The sequence below is a fragment of the Vanellus vanellus genome (assembly GCF_965231255.1).
Source record: "Vanellus vanellus genome assembly, chromosome: 2".
Lineage (NCBI taxonomy): Eukaryota > Metazoa > Chordata > Aves > Charadriiformes > Charadriidae > Vanellus > Vanellus vanellus.
Genome location: NC_138906.1, coordinates 52,556,725 through 52,580,072, shown reverse-complemented (window position 1 = coordinate 52,580,072; position 23,348 = coordinate 52,556,725). Strand labels below are relative to the sequence as shown.

At 40.2% G+C, this 23,348-nt stretch overlaps 1 protein-coding gene across 1 annotated transcript in view; it reads left to right on the top strand.

Moving 5' to 3' along the window:
• CNTNAP2 (contactin associated protein 2) overlaps positions 1-23,348 on the top strand; it is a gene marked incomplete at both ends in the record, with an annotated part of 1,160,915 nt that overhangs the window by 1,024,650 nt on the left and 112,917 nt on the right. Inside the window, one exon of the mRNA XM_082479539.1 lies at positions 16,106-16,276. Coding sequence (XP_082335665.1) covers positions 16,106-16,276 — 171 coding nt within the window. The remainder of the gene's footprint in view (positions 1-16,105; positions 16,277-23,348) is intronic.

Here is a 23,348-nt window from a genome sequence, read left to right as displayed (position 1 = left end):
TGCAGCCACACAGCTGAAGTGCTTCCACCTCCAGGGTTAGCTCTGGTTTTGTTCCAAGGCATTTCTTGACTCATGTCAATGTTTCCGTAGAGAAATGCTGCATTTGTTTCTGTCCTTCAGGGGATTTCCTTTAAGAACAGAGGCTGTCACCCAACAACAAATTCCTATGAAATAAGATGGTTTCCCTAAATCAGATCCTGATTCACATCAGTTTCTGTGCAGCTACGTTTTTCCTCTGAGTGCCTTTTAACTATATATTTGAAGTCTCAGTTGATCCAATACAAGCAGATTTTGGTCCATTTGTGCCCTTATGAGACTTAAGATTACCATTCACAAAGACCATGTTTCCCAGTGAAGAAAACTGTAAAATCCGGTGTCAGAGTACAGCTCTTCCCTCTGGCACAAGAAGAAAGACTTCTTACATCAAAGCGAAGTACACCTCTGGTGTCAAGCAGCCCAGCCTCTTCACAGTTTGTGAGTAGTTTCTTATTTAGACCAAATACAGACCAAAGCTCCTATTCTTTAATATAGCCTGAACTCTTTCTCAACACCAAATGCTTGATCTAGTAGTCATGATAGTAAGCATGACTGTGATGTCCCCTTTCAAAAAATTTAGATCTCCCATGGCAGATATGTATTTATTTCTCTGATAAATGGAGTCTTAAGGAGCCATCTGCTTTGGACTGTGTGATATCACATGTGATAGAGTGGCCTTCAAGGCTCAAGCAGAGTCCGAGTAAAATTCACCAGCAATCTTCAATGGTCCAAGTAATGTATTAAATTTATTTATATTTATATTGGAAAGAAATGCCATAACAAGTAAAGTGATCTGAAGGTTATCTTGGTCATCATATAATTACACTTATGCAGGGTTACAAAACACTTTGAAGAAATATTTACTTCTGAACACATAGTGAAATATTTGCCATCTTTGCTTTTTAAGCATTGCTAGATCTTTTGTTTACGCATGTATATATTTTTGTCCATAAATGATGTTGCTGCATTGGTATGTTGCTATTTAACCAGGCAGAACAATGTTAAGAATTGTGTTCTCTATTTTCCATATGTTTTGACACTCATTTAATGACTTCACACAACAGCAAAGCGTTTGGATAATGTGAAAGATAAGAAGTAAATTTATGGAAAATTATTGTCAACACTTGTATCACAGTAGAGTGTTCAAATTCCAGCCAAGAGAGGGACAAGTTCAGTAATCTGCTTCAAGAAAAAAAGCTGCTCTTGCAGCCTAGGATTGTAAACGCAGTTCACTGTGTATGTTGACAGTCCTACAAGATCAAGATTCAAAAAGACCTTATAAAGGAAAAGAGAGAAGAGGTATTTTCTTCACTTCAGAGATCTTGGACTCTGGAGCCATAAGCCGTGAACAACTTGGGCAGGGTCTACAGAGGGATCTGGACAGGCTGGATCAATGGGCCAAGGCCAGTGGTATGAGGTTCAACATGGCCAAGTGCCGAGTCCCGCACATGGGTCACAACAACCCCATGCAGCGCTACAGGCTTGGGGAAGAGTGGCTGGAGAGCTGCCTGGTAGAGAAGGATCTGGGGGTATTGGTCTGGCTCATATTCAGCCAGCTGTGTGCCCAGGTGGTCAAGAAGGCCAACAGCATCCTAGCCTGTATCAGGAATAGTATGGCCAGCAGGACTAGGGAAGTGATTGTCGCACTGTACTTAGCACTGGTGAGGCCGCACCTTGAATACTGTGTCCAGTTTTGGGCCCCTCACTACAAGAAAGACATAGAGGTGCTGGATCGTGTCCAGAGAAGGGTAATGAAGCTGGTAAAGAGTCTAGAGCACAAGCCTTATGAGGATCGGCTGAGGGAACTGGGGTTGTTTAGCTGGAGAAATGGAGGCTGAGGGGAGACCTTAATGTTCTCTACAACTACCTGAAAGGAGGTTGTAGAGACGTGGGGGTTGGTCTTTTCTCCCATGTGCTAGGACAAGAGGAAATGGCCTCAGGTTATGTCAGGGTAGGCTTAAGATGGTTATTAGGAAAAATTTTTCACAGAAAGGGTTGTCAAGCATTGGAACAGGCTGCCCAGGGAAGTGGTAGAATCACCATCCCTGGAGGTATTTAAAAGATAGGTAGACATGATGCTTTGGGACATGGTTTAGTGGTGGTTTTGGAAGTGTTAGGTTAATGGTTGGACTCAATGATCTTAAAGGTACCTTCCAACCTAGATGATTCTATGTATGATAAGAATGGCAGAGCCAAGAAATTGAATTTAGAATGACTGAATTATGACACAGTGCCTTTATCCCAAGTCATCCTTCTATTTCAGATAAAAATCTTCACGGCGAGGGATTCCTTTTTGTGTTCTGGAAATCTAGTTTTAGATGTGTGTGCTTTTCCCCCTTTGTGCTATGCTTTGTAGAATGTCTTAAGGCAGTTTTCTCTGCAATTTTTTGTTGTTATATGCCAGCTGAAACATTCCTTTACAAGTCCAAATTTCTGCATGACTGTTTTGTAGAGAAACATTTAGCACGTGAAAGCCTAGAAAAGGAAGAGAGGAAGGAAGGCAGAAAGGAAGGAAGGAAGGAAGGATGCAAGGATGGAAGCAAATACAAGGCAGAGAAAGAAAGATCTTTGTTTCTTTTTAAGACATCTTTTTCACAGTTCATTTTCTCTTTCATTGCATATTATTTTGTCTGAGATGGAAAAGATTTGGGAAGTAAGCATTGAGTAAATGCTCTCAGATTTGTGTAAATTGGATGTAATTCTATGAAGCATAAGAGCTATGCCAGAATGGTGTGAAAGAGGTCAGAATCAGATCTCCTGTAGATGTAGTGTTTTGCTTTCACAAACCATTTCACCTCTGAAATATTAATTTCATTTCAATTTTTCAATGAGATTTATTTTATTGCCATTTTTATTCAAGCCAGAACCAGATTGGGTTTTAATCTTTTTTTTTTTTTTCTGGTCATTGTTACTTTCACAGAATATTTCACAGAATAGTTGAGGTTGGAAGGGGTGTCTGGCGAAGTTAAACCTTTAATACAGGTTGCCGGTACTATATATTTTTTGTAATGCTAAAGCTAATAATTTTCTGTTTCTGTGTGTAAGTCTTTCTTATATATCTGTAAATTCTGTTTGGTTTAATCCTCATTATATTCATAAGGGCATTTTTAATATATATATATACATTTAAGATTCTCAGTCTCAGTGCTGCTGCCACTCCAGTCCTTATGAATTTTATGACTAGCTGCAATAGGAGTGCAATAGATCCCTTCTTCTCTACCATGACCTACTTAGTCTAAAACAATTTAGTTACAGTTTTGGTTTACATTGGCTATTACACTACATATATTTGCTTGCATCACCTATTTGTGATATTTGGTATTTGAAGAGTGACTAGCCAATGACTGCTCAAAGAGTGACAGCTGCAATTCTACAGTGAGCTCAGCTGAATAACTTTGCCCATGTAACTTTACTCTCTGATAACAATATTAACAATGGCGCTAATGGTAATGTTAAGACTAAAAAAAGTGGATAACGAGAGTATAGCCAGGCACAAGGTACTAGGGGACACTTAAAATAGGAAACTTTTCTTTTTAAACTGAATTTTTTAAAGTACTCTTTCTTTGCATTCTTGGATTTAGAACACTGCTGAGAGAGCGTAAGATCTAGTAAGATCACAGTGAGATCTTTGGGCACAGTGATAGCCTTAATGATTTATTTTAAAGGGAAGGAACAGACAACAAATGGAAGAAAGACTCAAATGCAGCCAAGTGAGAAGTTTCTCTGCCATAGATGACATCGAAATGAATCATAAAATTGCTTTTGAAAGACCCTCTTCCAAAGTCTGATATTAATGACTGGAGGGGAAAAGGTTAGGTCAGCATAGGCATATCAAGGACTATGTCCAGGGCCAGAGCACATAATACAGCAGATGTTCTAGCCAAAGCTTTAATTGGTGGCGTGGAACAGTACCATAATGTAGACTCCAATGGTTCTTCTCAGTTCCTAGAGCAGTCTAGGACTAGGAGGCCACAGAGGTGTTTTTAAGCCCTTGGCTGTTTGGATTCAGCATAGAATGTCCATCTCTAGAATTCAGATTCTCCACAAACGCTCTTAATTGATTGCCTACATAGTATAAATAGCAACCATCAGTAAAAACCACATGCCTAGAAAATATATTATAGGAAGGTCAACCTGGAATAATGTTACAGTGACATAAAACTGTGGCAGTGTGAGAATGAAGAGTATATTTTTACTCCTTAACTGTAGGTCTATTGTACATCTTAAATATTTCTTAATTTCTATGGAATTTGGATTTGGACATGAACAAAGGAGTCATTAAAAGTATATTTCTATGGATAAGCAGTAGAACAGTGTAACTTTGTATTAGTGCACCTGCTAAATTAAATTAATACTTCAAGCAAATAGTTTTAGCCATAGGTCTTTTTGTCAAAGCTCAGAGGACTATGATTCATCAAAGGACCTAGTCATATCTTTTGAGTTAAATATTCTCAGTTTTAGTTCAGAAGGCTCTGAAATCCATCCAGTAATAGAAGATCAAGCAAAATAATTTTATGATCTCTGTGAATAACAGGCAATTGTGGAATCAATGGCATGAAGAGTAGTTAATGTGGTACATCAAGACTAAATTGCATCTTACATTTTAATTCTGAAGAACATTTTCAATTGTGAAAGTGGAGCTGCTCAAGAAGAACACAAATCAGATGGCCAAAGAGCCAGGACACTGAGGTCAGATCCCGAGCCAAACACTGGTGACTTTGAAGCCACACATAGGAACAGAAAAGTCACCCTGAGCAGAGAAACTTTCCTCCAGAAATGAAAAAATGTAGAGGGGGAGAGCTGCGTAGAGATTACCCAGCACATCCTTCTTACAAAAAGTCATGCCAGGGATAGCAAATGGAATGGCAGAAGTAGAAATGGTTATTGGATCGTGTTGTCCACATAGTGTTGGGTCACTACAATGGCTCTATGCCTCTACTGAACTCTAGAACTGCATCTCGTTGTTCACATACCTAGCCAAGGATCTTGAGAGCAGAAAGGAGGGGTCTGAGACCTACTCTTTGCTGCAGTTCACCTCCACAGCACAGGGGATAAATTTAGTACTACAGAGGAACTGAGCTATTAAGAAAGGTCATTGCTTTCTTACATTGTTGTCCTTGTGTCTTTGCCTTACAACTTGCACAGGTGCATGCTGACCATATGGCGGTTATGCAGTATTAAGCTATTACAATTGCTTTGCACAGCTATAAGCACCCACCAATATCTACAAGGCAACTCATACTTAGTAAAATGGTTTGTGGACAACAGCACGTTCCTGTATTTAATGTTTACCATTCTGGCATCATGGCAAGGTTCCTACACGCTGCCTTGACTGTGGCACAGGGGTGATCAAGCTGATGTTTGCAGGTCAGTTATCGTTTAAAAAAATTCCCTTGAAAGGACACCAGTTTACATGCATCATTAAAGCTCCATCAGCACATTACACAGCTCCAGGTTGTAAACCATGCCAGATCAGGACCTTTCATTCTTTAGATGGATGAAAGTAATGATGCCAGCAGTGACAGGGTATGCATTGGTGACAGGTGATTAGGCATTGTGAGCGGGAGGCAAGAGTTTTGAAAAATTATCTTCCAAAGATGATTGCAAGTAACACAGCAGGTGCTGGAAACTTTTCTGCTTCACTGAATCTTTTTCATTGACTCCATCGTTTCACTGATAAATGTGATTGCACTTTTCCCTCACTCAGCAAATATAGTGACTGGCAGAGTAAAGCAAACTTTAGTATCTGTGTTCATATCCATTGATCTATGTCTTGTAAGTGTTATGTCACTTGAGAATCTTTATGAAAACAGATAATTTATAATGGCAAGGAGATAAACTGCTATCCATCTTGCTGCAATCTTAATGTAAGCTGGTTTATGTCCTTCATTACTGACCACAGTACTCAAGTTGATCCCAGATAATAGGGTGAAGACTCTTTCATTCCTAAACAAGCAATTTAAGGCTGGCCTGCATTTGTAATTCCTGAAAGACAGTTACCTTCTCCTCAGTATCTTGTTCTGCATAAAGGAGTTTGGGTCTTTAGACCTTGGGCCTGTGTGAAAAGGTGCCAAATTCTGTAGTGAGATCAGCTATTGTTACAGCAGTGGCAGGCATGCAGGACTCTTGGCATTCACAGTAAAAGAAGAGGTGACAAAGGACTATGAGTGGAGACCAAATAACCTTCCCACAACTGGAGGAGGCGAGGGCATCAGTGGAAGATTGCCACCCAAATGCGCAGAGACAGCTAACCTTTTTCAGGATCTCACTTTCAGAAAAGATGCATGCAATGAATTTCCAGAAGAGAAGCCGCAAGGAATTAATTTCAGTTTGAGGTGTAGTACAGAAATCAAAGAGGTTAAAAACCATAAGCACAGTTTTTCAGTTCCAATGTACATATTGTTTGCCTGCATCTGAATATACTGATCTCTTCCTGGCTTTGAAACTCTAGACCTCTGCAAGCCTCTTGCAAATCCTAACAAAGGTGGACTCTCAGCCCAGTTCTGCCAGATTCCCTCCATCTCTCAGGGTTTTTAACACTCCTGTTCTTTAGAAGGAACCAGTTTAGTTAGATCAGCCAAGACATGCTGTGATGAACAGGTCTTCGAAATTCTTGAATTTTGTAGGAGATAACTTCTTGTCACAGGTACTCAGGGGGCCAACTAGGAAAGATGCTAGCTAGACTTACTGTTTGTGAACAGAAAAGGACTCTTGGGGATGTGATGGTAGGTGCTATCTTGGCCACAGTGATTATGGTTGAGTTTAAAATTTTCAGTGTAATGAGAAAAAAGGACAACAGAGTTGCTACCCTGGACTTCAGGAGAGGAAACTTGAACCTGTTCAGGGAGCTATTTAGCAAAGTACCCCGGTAATCTCCTTTTGAGGACTCAGGTGTCCACAAGTGCTGGTCAGTCTTTAAGAACCACCTTTTAGAAGCACAGGAGCAGGCATTTCCACTGTGTCGTAAGTCAAGCAAGTGGGCCGGAAGACCAGCTTGTCTGAACAGGGAACTCCTCTTGGAGCTCAAGAGGAAAAACAAATTGTATGATCTTGAAAGCGAGGTCAAGCTTCGCAGGAAGAGGATAGAGCTGTGGCTCATTTATGCAGGGAAAAGGCATGAAATGTCAAAGCTCAACTAGAGTTGAAACTGGTCAGTGTTGTTTCAGATAACAAGAAGGCTTTTTTAAGTACGTTAATAGCAAGAGGAGTTCTAAAGAAAACATTGGCCTGATACTTGTTGAAGACAGTCACCTGACTAATAGGGGTGAAGAAAAAGCGGAGGCATTCAATGCATTTTTTGCCTCAGTCTTTGATAATACTGTTTGACCTTGGTCTGCCGAGTCCCCTGAGTCAGAGGACCATGAGTATGGGAACAGTGACTTTCCATTTGTGGACACTGACATTGTAAGGAACTATGTGTATCATCTGAACGTTTACAAGTCCATGGGGCCTGATGGGAATCATCCCAGAGTACTGAAGTAGCTAGTGGATGTTACAGCAGGACCCCTCTTCATCATGTACCAAAAGTCTTGGGAGTTCGGGGAGGTTCCTGCTAACTGGAAGCTAGCCAATGTTATTTCAAACTGCAAAAAAGACATGAGGAAAGACTCAGGAAACTATAGACCTGTTAGTTTAAACTCAGTTCCTGGAAAAATTATGGAGAAGATTATACTGGGTACTGTTGAAAAGCATTAAAAGAATAATGCAATCGTGGGGCACAGTCAACGTGGAGCCACAAAGGGAAAATCATGTTTAAGTAATCTGATATCCTTCTACGATAAGGTCACCTGCCTAGTGGGTGAAGGGAAGGCGGTGGGTCTAGTGTTTCTGGATTTTAGTAAGGCTTTTGATACTGTCCCTCCAAGCTTCCTTTTGGACAAGTTATCTAATTGTGGGATGAGCAGGTTCATAGTGCACTGGGTGAAGAACTGGCTGAACAGCAGGGCTGAAAGGGTTGTAGTGAATGGGGCTACATCTGGCTGGTGACCAGTCACCAGTGCTGTTGCTCAGGGCTCAATTCTAGGGCCATTTCTGTTCAATATATTTATCAATAATCAGGATGCAGGAGTAGAATGCATCATTGGCAAGTTTGCTGATGATACCAAACTGGAAGGTGCTGTTGACTCTCCTGAGGGACAAGAGGCCTTGGTACTTTGGTACTTTTTTTAGATGGATCGGAGCATTTGGCTATGATTAATAGGATGAAATTGAACAAGTAGAAGTGCTGTATTCTGCCCCTAGGACAAAGAAATGCCAGGCACAAGTCTAAATTGAGAGAGTGGCTGTAGAGCATCCCTGCAGAAAGGAGTCTGCGGGTGCTGGTTGACAGGAGGCTCAACAGGAGTCAGCAGTGTGCCTTGTCAGCAAAGAGGGCACACCACATCCTGAGGTGCATCAAACACAGCATAACCAGTCGGTTCAGAGAGGTGATTACTCCACTATATTCAGCATTGGTGCAGCCTCACCTTGAGTATTGTATGCATTTCTGGGCCTTGCCATTTAAGAAGGATTTGAAGGTCCTTGAATGTGTGTCCAGGAGAGGGCGACATAGCTGGGGAAGGGCCTGGAACACATGTCATATGAGAAGCAGATGAGAAATTTGGCCTTATCTAGTTTGGAGAGAAGAAGGCACAGGGGTGACCTCATTGCTCTCTACAGCTTGTTGCGGAGGGGAAGTGGAGAGGGAGGTGTTAATTTCTTCTCCCTGGAATCCAGTGCCAGGATGTGTGGGAATAGCTCAAACCTGTGTCCCTCAGGGGAGGTTTGGACTTGGCATGAGGAAACATTTTTTTACCGAGAAGGTGGTAAAAGCCTGGAACAGGATTCCTGGAGACGTGGCTGATGCCCCATGCCTGTCAGTGTTTAAGTGGCATCTGGACAACACTCTTCACAACATGCTTTAACTTGTGGTCAGCCCTAAATTGGTCAGGTAGTTGGACTAGATAATCATTCTACGTCCCTTCCAACTCTTCTCTTCTCTTCTCTTCTCTTCTCTTCTCTTCTCTTCTCTTCTCTTCTCTTCTCTTCTCTTCTCTTCTCTTCTCTTCTCTTCTCTATGCATTCTATTACAATGCTACAGCCTACTAGAATTCAGGCAATTGTAAAAAAAAAAAATTTCTAAAACCTAGCATTTATCCTTTAAAATCTGAATTGTCTTCAATGTGACAGTCACCACAGCAGAACTAAGTTTTCTGTTCTGCTAACTCTGAACTCATCTTTGGATGTGTTGATATTCTCAGCAGGTTTTGTTCTGGACTTCCAGCCATTTGTTATTTTGTTGAAAGATACAGAGCTCGTTTTATCTTGAAAATTGAAATCTAACCTATATTTTTATTTAGCCTGAAAGGGTGTAATTCAGTTTGCTGTTATGCAGTGTTAATACACTCTTCATCTATTGACTTGGGGTTTATTTTTCTTGTGTGTTGTCAAAGGACTTTTCCACTATTAAGCCAACATCTTGTGTAGCAATTCCATTTAGTTGTTTTTTCTTGATTTTTTAGATTGAGTAAATCAGGACAGTACCATCTTAATTTTAAATTAAGTAGTAATTTACATGCTTCTTTTCAAACGGTGTTCTGCCATGATGTTTATAAATTGTAAACCTGTAGCCCAAGAAATACAATATTGCTATTTCTAGTTTCAGTCTGTGGATATTGCACTGAGGATCAAGGCCACAGGCTTGCCAGGCTTGCACTCTTTTGTCCCCTGCCTCAAGCTTTGTTTTACTTGGTTTAGCTGAAACACCTTGTTGTTTTGTTGTTTTTTAATGACAGGGGGCTATGCCTAATTTGTTTTACTTCTGCTTATTTTATAGTATAACCACATTGTTATATAGATACTAGTAAAAAGTAGTTACTTTGTGCAGAATGAGATATTGATGACTAACATAATAATGCAATGCAGACCAACGCGCACCTGGTATGACAGCAGTGCCCTTGAAAAGTGGGAACATGGGATGCAGGTCAGAGGAGCACAGGCATAGGATGATACAACACTGGGCCCTGACTGATACTCCAGGGGACTCCAGGATCAAATAAATTCAGGAATGGAACTGGGTGAAAATTACTTCAGGGATACCAAAGAAATCAAAGAAGATATGCAAAACTTATCATATATAGTAAATTATATATACATTAAGTGTAGTAAAGGTAGTATAGTAAAACATACAGTAGTCTGGCATGGAGTTGCAGACCAGTGAAGAGCAAAGGTGTACATGCATGTTAGCACAACGTAAAATGACACCAAGCAGATCCTTCAGCGAGGAAGAAGAAACCACCAGCATTGTAGTCCTCCTAGCAAAGTACTTAGGATGCCAATGACTTGCCATCCTGGCTCTCCTCTCACTGCAACACACACACCTCCTGTTCAGACTGAAGCCGCGCTCTGCTCTGAGCCCCACTCAGATTAGAGCTGTTGACAGAAGAGGGCTTGCCTTGCTTCGAGGTTGCAGTTACACTTTTCAAAATAAGGTACAACTCACTGCGAGAAGCACTGCCAATTTTCTTTGACTTTTCTTTTGTTTCCCAAATAACTTGTGACATTCTTTTTTTGATTGGAATATCTTTCCTCCTTCTCTCCACTTTTTTTCACTGACAATGAAGTTGGATAAAGTCCAGCAGTGAATTTGGATTTTGTTAGGGCCAATTCCACTCATGATGCAGGTCTGAAGACTTGAATCAAAGCTGTGATTGTTGCTGTACTGATATCCAAACTGCTTTGAGTGTGCATGAGTAGATTCCTCACTTCCAGAATGGAAAAAGAAGAAAGGAAAAGAAAAAAAAACTTGATTTGTTGAGCATAATTGTATGGATAATCTCAGTCCATTACTTTGTGGCACAGAACAGTTTTCCATTCACACATCCATCTTTTCTGAAATAGGAGCCTATTCTTACATTTTATTCACATAATGGTTTTGATAGAAAATCTGTTTTGCTGCAGATGAGGGCCCTGGAGGTTTTTGGTCTATTGTAATACATAAGATCTGCCTGACATTGCAGCATTCGTTCTCTAGTGCTATTGCCTAGCAGGGCTAAAAGCACTGACGTCTTTTACAGTTCTGCTATTGCCATTATCCATTTCAATGGGGTTTAAATGTAAAAGTGAAATTGATGGTGTTAAAGCATGAATTTCAATCATGCTAAGAAAGAAGATATTGATGGGAGCTAGCAAGGGAATTCTGGACAAAAATATTGCAAGGGAGAAGCTGAAATACTGATTGCTATAAGCCTGGTGCCTCTGTATTATCAAGTTACAGAGCTACCACACATAAAAAGATGTCAGTCCACATTGCATAACTCAGGACGAGGTGAATTTGTCCTTGTCAGTATCACAGCATCCATCTCCTTCCTCCTCCCTGAGGTGGGACTTCATGGGAAAAAGTCTTCAAGTCTTTATTCTGTATTTTATCTGAGATTTAAGGTGTCCCTTCTCATTAATCTTTGTAGTCCAGGTGATTTCTTGTGGCTACAGACTATCATGCTTCATGTAAAAATCATACCTTTGTAATTATAGTGCAGTGTGCTGTCTAAGACGGAGTCTTAATGGAACAGTAGAAGAGACACTTTGTACCATACAAATTATAAAGAACACAGTAACTCAGGGTTAGCAAAACTAATGAGAAAAAGGTAAGGCTGTTTTGCAGGAGCTTAATGAGTTGGATTTTAATTTCCACAGCAGATAACCAGGGCTATGAGCAACCTTGACACAAACGGAATACAGAATCATGAAGTGTTACACGCTCCATTGAAGCACCTCTGGCACAACTATTACACTGACCCCTGCTTGGATCCAGGCAGACATCCAGGACAGACTTTACTCTGGGGCTGGGGTCAGCTCTTCCCTTGCCTGCCTCTTTGTGCCCTGTGGCCTGAGGCTTGATGCTGTCACCAAGAAACATGCGACTTTGCGAGAAACAGCCGTATTTTGGAGATCTCCACATTTGTCTTGGTTTGGAAAGAACTGAAAAGTCTTGTCTGGTGTCTTGATTTATTTGTATTTGTGCTTCCGTGACAGCAACATGCTCTGTACCTGTTTAATTGGCTTAAATCAAATTTGAACACTAAGCAAGCTTAAAACAACAGAGCAGTACAAGAGAGCTGTGGTCTTGATTACAGAATTATAGATGAGGTTGCAAAAACAAAAATAAAATTATAATGTTGAAATTCAGACTATACTCTACAATAAAAGTGCCCCTTAGCTTTTATGGTATTTTAGCTATCTGGAGGGAGAAAGGGCAAAGAAAGGGGTGCTGTGTCTCTGAGCACCTCTTTCTTCCAGTCATCAATAGAGAAGCCTTCTGCCTTCCCTGTCTTAATGTTTCCAAGCCTACTGCGTCCCTGAAAAATACTATCCCTCCTAGCTTGAGTGACTTTCTTACAAAGCAGAACATTTCTTGCAAGACATTCTCAATCATGTGCCATAAGCATACCATTTTGTAAGGTCCAGTAATCCCTAGGCAATAATCATGACACAACAATTATTGACAGGATGGATTACAAACTTAGCATTTAAAGTGTTCTTTCTGAATAAACTTCCTTTCCCACGTCCTATTAGTTTGGTATCCCTGCTGTCATAACATCTGCCCTGTGGTTTAAGTCCCAGTCCCAGTTTCCTCCATCTACTGCTTGCTCAGCCTAAAGTGGAAGAAAAATGCCTGTAGGATCAATATGTTCAAACCATTTGAGGAAAGGAGTGTGACAATGTGCCAAAGAAATTTTGAGGCATAGGGACAGACAAACATTCCTAGCAAGCAACTATAATAATGTGCGTAAAGTGGGTTTTTATTCAAGATTTCCTTAGGCAGCCCCTTTCTTATCAAAAGGTACCATTTTATGATAAAAATCGTTATGTATGCTTAGCAAAATATTTCCATTGTACTCTTAATAAAATGTCTATTCCCCTGAAGTGTTTTGCAATGGATGTATACTGATGTGCAAAAACATGATTTTATTTTTATAGGAATTTGTTATGAATGGTCTTTGAAAATGTCTCTCTCAAGCTGCAAGTTTTCCCATTCAATATCTGCACTGTTTATATTTATCCTCTCACCAGTAGCATCTGCAGCCAAGGCTTTCTGCAGAGTCAAATCACAGCATTCCAAATAAAACGTAAAGTCCTTAGTGATGGACCTCTTCGGTAGGATAGACGTAGCACTAAATAAAAAATGATTGATTTTGTTTCAACAAAATGGTGACACGCATTTCAATATGAACCCATCGGCCTATCTGGCCCTGTAGTTGTACTCGTAAGTGTACTGTGGCGATGGTTTGAAATCTTAGCCATGAGGCTGAACCCTGTTGGATAAACCCGCAACTAATACCAGTCCTAAAAACTCTGAAATCTATATTTCACTTTAAAAACTAAGAAAGTGAAATCTTCTCCTCTAGCTATACAAAAGAATGGTCACATACAACTGAAAATTAATTCCCTTCAAAGGCAAACCCGCACTTTGGTTATGTGCTGTCATGGTTAAGGATTTAACCCAGAGTGTCCCAGCATAGACTGAGTCTACGTTAAATTACATTTAATGCTTTCGATTTTGCAAGATAATTAAAAAGCTATAAATAAAACATTACAAAATACATAGCTGTTTTATATAGTAGCTCCTACTCATTTACTTAATTGCAGTAGTAATAATAATATACTGTATTGCAGTGGAGGCTGCAGTTAAGGGACAGGGGTCTTATTGAACCAGGACTTGACAAAATAAAACAAAAATATGATCCTTCCAACAACGCCATTGTCAGTGCATCAGTGGAAGTGATTAGTTAAGACAGGTGTCTGGCTTGGAGTTTTTGAGGTGCTCAAGGCTCAGAGAACGTGTAAGCATGGTGTGAATGCAGGACTTGCAATGACTGACGGCTAGATGATGCTGGCAGGAAGGCTGGTCTGTAACCAGCATCCCCGGCCAGAGGACGAAGCCTGACAGCAGAGCCCATTGCAGCCGCACAGTTTGGCTGGAGGGTGACACAGCTGCATACTCACCTTGGTCCCTTTTGGGGTAGTGAGGTGGCTGGGGAGCCTTTCTCACTGAAGAGATGTTTGTCTCTTGTAGTACTTGAATTTCATAGTGGGTTCCCTGTAGCTCTCACAGCTCTTTTCCTTGTCGTGTGTTCTTTGTGCTTTAGGCTTATAACTTGGATAATATTCTGAGAATGTAAAGCTAAGGGACTAAAATACTTACTTTGTAAAGACGTGAGAGCATTTCTACAGGATTATTCAGGGCAGCTGAATTAGCTCCTTAACAAGGCTTGCATTAATATATTCTTGACTTTTTGTCTAAGTCCCGCTTATTTGATGCGAGTTTATTCAGCAAGTAGAGTAAAACCTGTTTTGAGAGCCTGCCAGCATCTAGCATACCTGTAGCTCCCAGGAGAAGGAAATGTAGATGTCCAGGTATATCTGCAAGTGGGAAAGTGTATAGCGTAGTCAATCTGAAGCCTGTACTAACAGATTATTGGCAAAGCGGTCAGGCACTTAGACCATAAGCAACCCTAATATTGACGAAGCACTCTGAAAAGTGAGAGATGGAAAGAGACCTAAGACCATGAATGAAAATAAAATTCTAGACCTTTTTTATGTGTTACTTTATCACTGGGTATGTTTTCAGGGAAAGACCTTGCAATTAATTAGCAGATTATTCTTGCCCAAGCTTGTTTATGATATGAAGATTATTGTAGAAATCATTAATAATATTCAATCTGGAAATTACCAGTTAGTCTAAACAGAGTAAATAGTAATACACGTTGAAAACCTAGTCTAGCTGGTTAATTCACAAAGCTATTTATCTCTGTTATGAATGTTCGTTTCATCCCCTTTTCACTGCTCACATGTGCATGTACACACATACACACAAAATCTGTTACAATGTTCCTCCTGGGATGCATTAAAGCAAATGGAAAGCTGCTGCTTTTTCCAAAGCCTCTCATTCTGCATTCTTGAGAGAGGCAGAACTGAATGGAGGCGATGGGATAGAAATATGGAAGGCAATAGTATGAATGTATTTAAACCTAAAGCCTTCTTCTGTTAATTCAGATGTTCGATTTAAATTTGAATAGAGAGTAATAAATTACACAAATTATAACACTTCGGACTTGGGTGTGGGCCAGTGGTATTATATATAAGCAGTGTTGAGCTTCTGGAGCTTCAGCATGCTCATTCATATTCATCCAGTGCTAACCAGAGAAATAATAGCATTATCACCTAGTTCGGTAATCAAATAATGGAAAACCGATCTCTGGGAGTTTTGACTGGAATGGAAAGTAGTTTCCTATTGTGTTTATTAGCTGGAATACTAAGGACTCAGCTGTGGTGAGTTAATGAGTGATATTTTAATAAATTTCTGGATCTGGATGCATAAGCATCCTGATGAAAGTAGAATTAGCTGTTTCAGTCTCTCATTGGCTTACCATGTGTCCTATATCTTATGCATTTTTTTGTCTTTGCAATGTTATGCTACCTCGCACAGAATGTTGACTGGCATGCTAGCTTAAGTACTGTTCTAGTTCTTGAATATTATTAATTAACTATGATATTCCTCCAATCAAAATGTATTAGGGGACTATTAGGGGTGTATGTTAATTGTGTCTGTATTGCTTAGCTGCATTTATTGCAATTTACCAGTGATATATATTAGTAGACTTCTAATAGACATGGCTACATTTTCAGAAGAAATGGGTGTAGTTGTGTAAATTTGAAGACAGATAAGTTACATGCGGGGCAATGTACGAAAGCAAAACACGTGCCTGATGTGAGGCAGTCACCAAATTAGTGTTTTGCCCATCTCCCATTAATTCAGTGTTACTATGCTAAACATATAGTAGTGACACCTTTGTGTATGAATGAATATGATAAATTAGGAACTTGAAAATAAATGTACCATTAACTTGCTCTGCCTTCTGAAACCTGACAAGCTGTATCCAGAAAAACTAAAAGGAAGTCATAGAATCAAGGTGTTTGGGTTTTTTTCAGCGTAGACAATACTGTAGCATATATTGACATTAAAACTTCAACTTTTCAAACATCTTTAGGGAGCACTGAAATGTATCTGTTTCCTGTCTGTCCCATGCAGGGAATTACTGGAACGCGGCTTCTTTTGTTACTTCGTCATCCTACCTTCACTTCTCCACCTTCCAAGGGGAAACCAGCGCAGACATCTCTTTCTATTTCAAAACATCAGCCTCAGATGGGGTGTTTCTTGAGAATCTGGGGAACACTGATTTCATCAAACTGGAGCTAAAATGTAAGTATGTGCTTCCCATCACTCTTCTCGGCACCTGAAGCGGGTTCATGTCAGATAGTAGGTTTCTAGGAAAAGTGTACTATTCAGTAAAACGTGTAAACTCACTAAATTCTGCAAAAACTTCCAAATCAAGCCGCTTGACGTATTTTCAAGTTGCCTTATGTCTGAGGAGCACTTGAAGTATATTTGGATTGTTTATTGAGGGGAGAAATACAAAGAAGGTTAGAACTGGTACTGTCAGTTATAAAAATCACACTGACCTGAAAAGATTTTTCAAAATTGCATGCCAGATTTATTTCTTTAAAGTGTGTGCCTTCAGCTCTGTGCACTTTTCTATTTTATCTCATGATTGTTTTGGAAAAAGGTGAAAGAAAGAAAAAAGAGAGACTATCCTAATCAGCACTGTAAGGAGCCAAAGAGCTGAAAACTTGCACATGATATTTAAAAGCGCTAAAAAATCTCATAAAAATAAATTTTTATCAGCATTATCTGTTAATAAAATCGCTGATCTGAAAAAGAGGGCATAATGATGTCAAGAGGCAAGTTAATTTTATTATTTAAACCATTTTTAATGGCCCAGGGGCAAACTTTCCAAGGAAGGTGCCGAAATCCTCAGCTGTACCTGAATTCTGCACAGTGAAATCGAAGCAGTTGAATTGGGGGTGGGGTGGGGGATGTTTTATGTTTCCTTGGTTATCCCTCGACCCAGTTTACCCTGCCATAAATGGGAGCGGTGACAGGCCTGCTGTGCTACGTGCAGCTGTTATTAACATCCTCTAGCGGCACATTACGGCAGCAAGGTTACAGGAGTGTGGCAGGCTGCCTTTCTGCACTCCAGCACCAGGGAAAAAGCATTTGTGCTTCCTTTTGCTGCAGGAGTGACTCATGGATGCCAAGGACCCAGCTCTAAATATTGATGCACAAAAGCCAGCGTCAAAAGTCACTAACGTTGAAAAGGAAGAAATTGTTTGCATACCCCAAATAATCTGGTTTAATGCAGATTCAGTGTCATTTACACACACACTCACACATCTAATTTTAAAACAAAAAGGCATTTTCGACATTTCCCAAAGTATAAACATACAAATTAGAACGTGGAATTTTAGAAATTACCAAGAGGGCCCTTTAAAATGTAACTAAATTTTCCCTCTGGGTAATTGTAAAGTGCAAGTTCCAAGTGGGTAACAGCTTCTTTCCCTCTTTCTACAAGGAGTTTAGTTGATATTGCTTAATACCAATTTTCTGTAATCTGAACCGGTACAAATCAAAATAGCTTCTGTTGAGTCACAGGGAATAATCTTGTTTGTATTAACAAGGGGCGCAGCCTTTTAATAATAAAGCGGCAGCTATTTCTAATTTCACTTTGAACTGAAGTAGTACTCACAGTCAGCTGAGGTGGGCATCTCCAGAGCTTCTTGCTCTTCTACTGTATGGAAGGTGTTCTCAGCCACTGTAGTTATCAGACCAGCCATGCTGTTCACTTAGCTGGAAGGTGACAATAACAGTGAATAAAGGTGACTTGACAGCGACTATAATTCTTTTGAACTCATCACAGTCTAAGTAAGAATCATGGTGCAGTGGCTCACTGAACAGATGCATCAGTTCAAGAAAGCACATGGCAGTATACCCAGAATATCATTAAACAGTTGTCTAATTTTAAGCCTGTGCTTGAGATCTACTGATTTTGCTGTGATCTGGCATATGCATAAATTCAACCTCTGCCTCATGTCCCTGAATCTAAATCTTAGATTACAAATTCTCCATGACAGAAATTGAGATATTATCTGTAAAACCAGTCTGTGAGGTCAAATGTACTATTGCTGTTTAAAGTCGTGAAATACTCTTGATTAAAACTATCCTGACTGTATTTGCTAAAAAATATAAAGCAGTTTGTTTGATATGGTTACATTCACTCTACCCTTTCTTTCCTGGAAACTATTGCTTGAAATTTGCAGAGCCCCACAAAACAGGCCTTTCTCTGACTTAAATGTTTACAGCTCAAAAAGAGTTGAATACTGTGGGTTTAGTAACAAAGAGAAACTCATTCTCTTTTCTGAATTACCCATTTATTTAATGAATCTTAAATGGTTAGTGATGCATAAGCTTAGCTCTACAAACCAGGAACTGAAAAGTTCTGCAATATCCAGTATTCTAATCAGCTTGCTGCACTTGCTGAATGGATTAGGGCAACAAATCATTCAGTCTATGAAAATTCTTAGCTTCCAGTCTTTGGAAAGGAATTTGCTATTGCATGTTTTATTCTGAGCACGAGAGTTGTCACTAGGAATGCTCATTAAATTATTTTATTGGTGTGCTGTCTTGGAGCTTCTTAAGGTCTAATAACTGCACAGATTATTTTCTAACTCTCTAGATTTATAAGAAAAGGAGGTGGAATTTGCAAATCTTGAAAAGCAACCTCATGTGCCTTCAGCAAAGCCCCAGATTGCCATCTCTGAGGAGAGGGATAACACAGGAAGGAAGGAAAGAATATGTTTCTCTGATTTAAGAAGTAGCTTTTCCAAACAGCTGACAAGGAAGACTGTCATGAAAAAAAACAGTGATAAAATGCTACTATGAACGTGGCTGAAGTCTTTAGTTGTTCCATTTATCAAGCAGCTCCTCTGGCAGGCTCGTACTTGTCACCATTCATGGAACAGTTGGCAGAGATGTAGAATTACCTGAAGCCTCAGTTTTTACATACATCAGTAAATCTACAGAACCCCATTATTTTTATAGCTGGCTGGTCAGCTGACAACAGCTAGGATTGCTTAGAAAGGAGGTAGTTGGATAAGGTATAAATTTTTCTGTAAAGCAGTGCTAGCAGAAACCATATGTCTCTGGCCTAAATTTCCAGATGTTTTTAAAATTAAAACTTTTTTTTAGAGAGAGAGAAAAAAGGATGTTTTCTCTTTTCAGCTTTCCTATACAGTTTTGGGAAGGTTTAACCTAAAATCCGGTCTTCCTATAAGAACACCATTGTGAACACCATTTTTCCATTTTTTCATTTATACAAACCCCCTCTCCCCTCACCATATGCATTTTTTTTTTTCCTTCTTTAACCTTGACCTACCTTTTAGGACCCAGAGGTATGTAACCTGCTGTCTACAAAGCCTGCCAGGACAACAGTCTCAGACAGTTTGTTGTCAGTGCCTTTCATAAAAGCAATCCACCAAAAAGTTTGAATGTCATTCTGAGGAACTGTTTGGCATCTTTCTCAGAGCCCCTCATTTGCCCCCCGCAGTGAGCACCTGGAGGTCCCTATGAAACTTAGTGTCTGCTCTCCATATAACTATACTGTGTACGTGCAGTAGAGTTGGCACTTGCTCTGAGAGGTGGTGGGGAGTTGGCTGTAGTATGCAGTACTTCTATGAACTGAAATAAGCTGCGTGGCCCATCAGATACACATATCTGCCATAAGAGACTCACCCGCTACAGCTAACCATTTTAGCTGGCCATTGCCCTGTTTCACCCTTTGCCTTTACCTCCGTCCCCTTGTTCCAAATGTTGGGAGCACACCTAGCATGCATGAAAGAGAGATGAAACAGCAGCCAGTATGTCAGCCAACAGTAACGTGGATCCTCCAGGCCTTCACCAGCAATCCTAATGTTCTTTTTTTTTAAGCACATCAGGGTTGAATGTTGCCGAATGAAACATGCCAAGAATTTCATTTTGAATTCTTGAAGACTTTCAGCTCCCCTCCCCATTCAGGTCTTCTTTGCAGTCACTCCTCCCTGGAAATGGTAGCTTTGCGTAATGGAGTCTGGCTAGAGCCACTGAGGTGCAGGGAAACAGGCCTCCAGGATCCTAATTTGAAACTCTGCATCAGACAGGGGGCTACCTAAAATCTGGATGAATATCAACATATCTGACTAGGGTCAAATGAGCAAAAATATGGTTTTGTACATTTATGAGATGTGGGTTGAGGACTTTGGAGAGTTACATCCATGAAAACCCAACTATTTCATACCTGTGAGGTATTCATCAAATAGACCACATTTGAATTTTCTGATCAAGAGTAATCCCAAGTTTTTGGATGAGATGTATTCCTGAAAGCAAATTTTGGAAGGGGCACGTTCCTGAGAATTTGGGAAGAAGCATCTACCATCACTAGTTTGTATCAGATTCTCAGGACTGTTGCCCTAGAAAGCCTGTGGTAAATTAAACTGTTTCCAGAAAACTCTCTTAATGACATTGTCCTATAATTCTAATGAAAAAGATACTCTGCTGACTTCCGTAGCTCCTCTCATCCCAGCATAGACACTAATGAATTGGGTCTCACTGTTATTATTCTGAAGTAAGTAAACAGCAAGCCGGTTTCACAACAGAAAAAAAGGGTAAGGCTTAGAGAGATAAAGGTCAGATTGTGTTTGATCCTGGCATGAACATGTAAGGGAGGAAGAAGCTTTCTTACTAATTTATTGTGGAAAGCTAGGAATATTTACAACCCCTGCATTCAGATATGTCACTTGGGCTGATAACCCCTGCAATGCTAGCTGCCCTAAAAATCTCCCCAAGGAGTGATCAGTGAACTTGGCCTCAGTGAAAAGGATTACATGGAGCAGCTTGCTAATGAGAGCAGCGGGTATGGCTTCAGGATGGGCCTACTTGTTCTGTGGGCAAGGGATACTGACAGCGCTCCGATACCTAACACTGGCACTTGCAGAGAAAAGTCCTGCATTGCTTCTTGTGTTCAGCTGTTTCTAGGCTACTTAGTTGAGACATAAGTAATTTCTCCAAAAATCAGACAAGAAGCAGTGACAGACCGGGGACCATGATTCCCACTGCTGTTAGCTTCTGCCCAGACAGCATTCGTTCCTCCAGACTGAATGTTTTAACGCGACTGATTAATATATTTTCTTACAAATTTTAATAACTTCATCACTTCTTTCTCCAGATGCATACTAAAATGGAATTCTACCATATCAATGAGTTTTCCCCGTGATACTCTTTAAATTCCCGTATGTTAGTGTAAATGCAGCTTACATTTTCCACTGCTTTGTTTTTCTAGCCAGATAGAGAGACTGGTGTCACCTTCGTTGTTTCTTTTAATTGAGTTGTTATTTTGCAGAAGATCACTTTTCTGAAAAACAGCCCCCTAGGAGAGCATGTTGCATTACCCGCATGTGAAAGAATGCATAGGACAGTGAGGAATCTCTTCATCCCAGGGGCCAGTAAGAAGTTATCAAATTAAATGTAAAAGCATTACATTTCTTTGGGGATATTTTTGACCCAAATGTTTTTGGAGCAATATTTGCAAAGTCTCATCCTATTCCAGGACAATATGAAGGTTTTAAGCAAAACAAAACAAAACAAGAAAAAAACTAATCTGAAGAACTGCAAGCACCATTCTTTTAGAGATAAGATTCCTTTTCAGATGAGGTAGGTGATGCAAAAAAGCCTGATATTCAAACAGGGCAATTTATGGCCCATCTGATTAGGCCACTTCCACCTGTATCCTTGTTCTTAATTAGCAGACGGGGATAGGTGCCCAGGCTGGCATGTGGGAACAAGCCAAAGGCAGCAAATAAATATCCCGGCTGGGCAACTGGCTAAAACTGGCCAATAGAAAATCCTAGGCACAGGGCTGTGGGGAAATTAAGGCCATCAGTATCTCTTCTGTAACTACCCTCAACTCTGACACGGTGCATGATGCTGGGTACAGGTTGCTCTGCTTTGATCTGCCTCAATGACAGTATGGCATTCGTGACCCTGCACTGCACAGTGCCGTACAGCATCTCCTCAGTATTACGCCTCTCCTTTCAAGGGTGCCGAGATGCTTTTCTCATTGCCATAGAAGCCACTTTAATAGTCATTTTATGTGCAGTGTCTTATAAATCAGTTACAGGTCACATAAAGTTCATGGTGGGAACTGGTTGGCATTCAAAAATAGTTCTCCCTAACTTTGCACTAAATACATGCAACACATGGCAAATTGTTGCTAGCCCTGCCACCCACTGGCTCATCTCAGGTCTTTGCCCTCATTTCCAGTCTGCTTTCTGTTGCTGGCCGAAACTGCATATGCTTTGTTACCTTCTACATGTATGCTGACCTTTTTCCTTCAGGAAGCGTTTATTATACTGCACAAAATTACGAGATGTCTTAGGCACATGACAGGAACAGACCTTCTGGATTCTTGAATTTAAATCCTCGCTGTCACAGACAACCACAATGCATAACCCATGTCAATTTGTCCAAGTCTCTATTGAAAATAGTTTGAATTTTTGCCAGCTGGACAACTGTTTCAGACTTTCACACCTTTGTTGGTTAGAAATCTTCTAATTCCTAACAGTTTTATTTGCATCTTTTGTTTATAGCCATTCCTTTTTGTTTCAGTATTGTTCTTTGGCTGAACTAATTATTTTCCCTTCCTAACATTTACTCTCCCCTGGTGTATTTATGGAGCAATCATATCTTCTCTCAGCTTTTAATTGCTATGTTAAGCAAGACAAACTCATGTCATCTCTTCTCATAAGATATTTTCTCTTGTTCCTTTCTCTGGTTATGCTAATAAGTTTCTCCCTACTTATTTCACATTGAATTCTTCTTTCTTAAACACACATAATCAAAACTGTCCATATTAATTCTCATAATGGTTTACTATTGCCTTGTACAATGGCATTCATACTTATCCTGCCCACTGAGTCCCAGGAATTTTTGACTGGTCGCACTTGGATCCCATTTGTTATATATGGCTACCAACTCTTCAAAAAGGATAGGCAAGGAAGGAGAGGTGGTGGGGTGGCCCTCTATGTTAGGGGCAGTTTTGAATGTCTGGAACTTAACAGTGTAGATGACAACACTGAGTGTGTATGGATAAGAATTAAGGGGAAGGTCAATAAGGCAGACATCGTGATGGGAGTTTGTTATAGACCTCCTAATCAGGATGTAGAAGCCGATGAAGTATTCTATAAGCAGCTGGCAGAGGTCTCACGATCATCTGCCCTTGTTCTTGTGGGGGACTTCAACTTCCCAGACGTCTGCTGGAAATACAATGCAGCAGAGAGGGAACAGTCATGGAGGTTCCTGGAGTGTGTGGAAGACAACTTCCTAACACAGCTGGTGAAGGAACCAA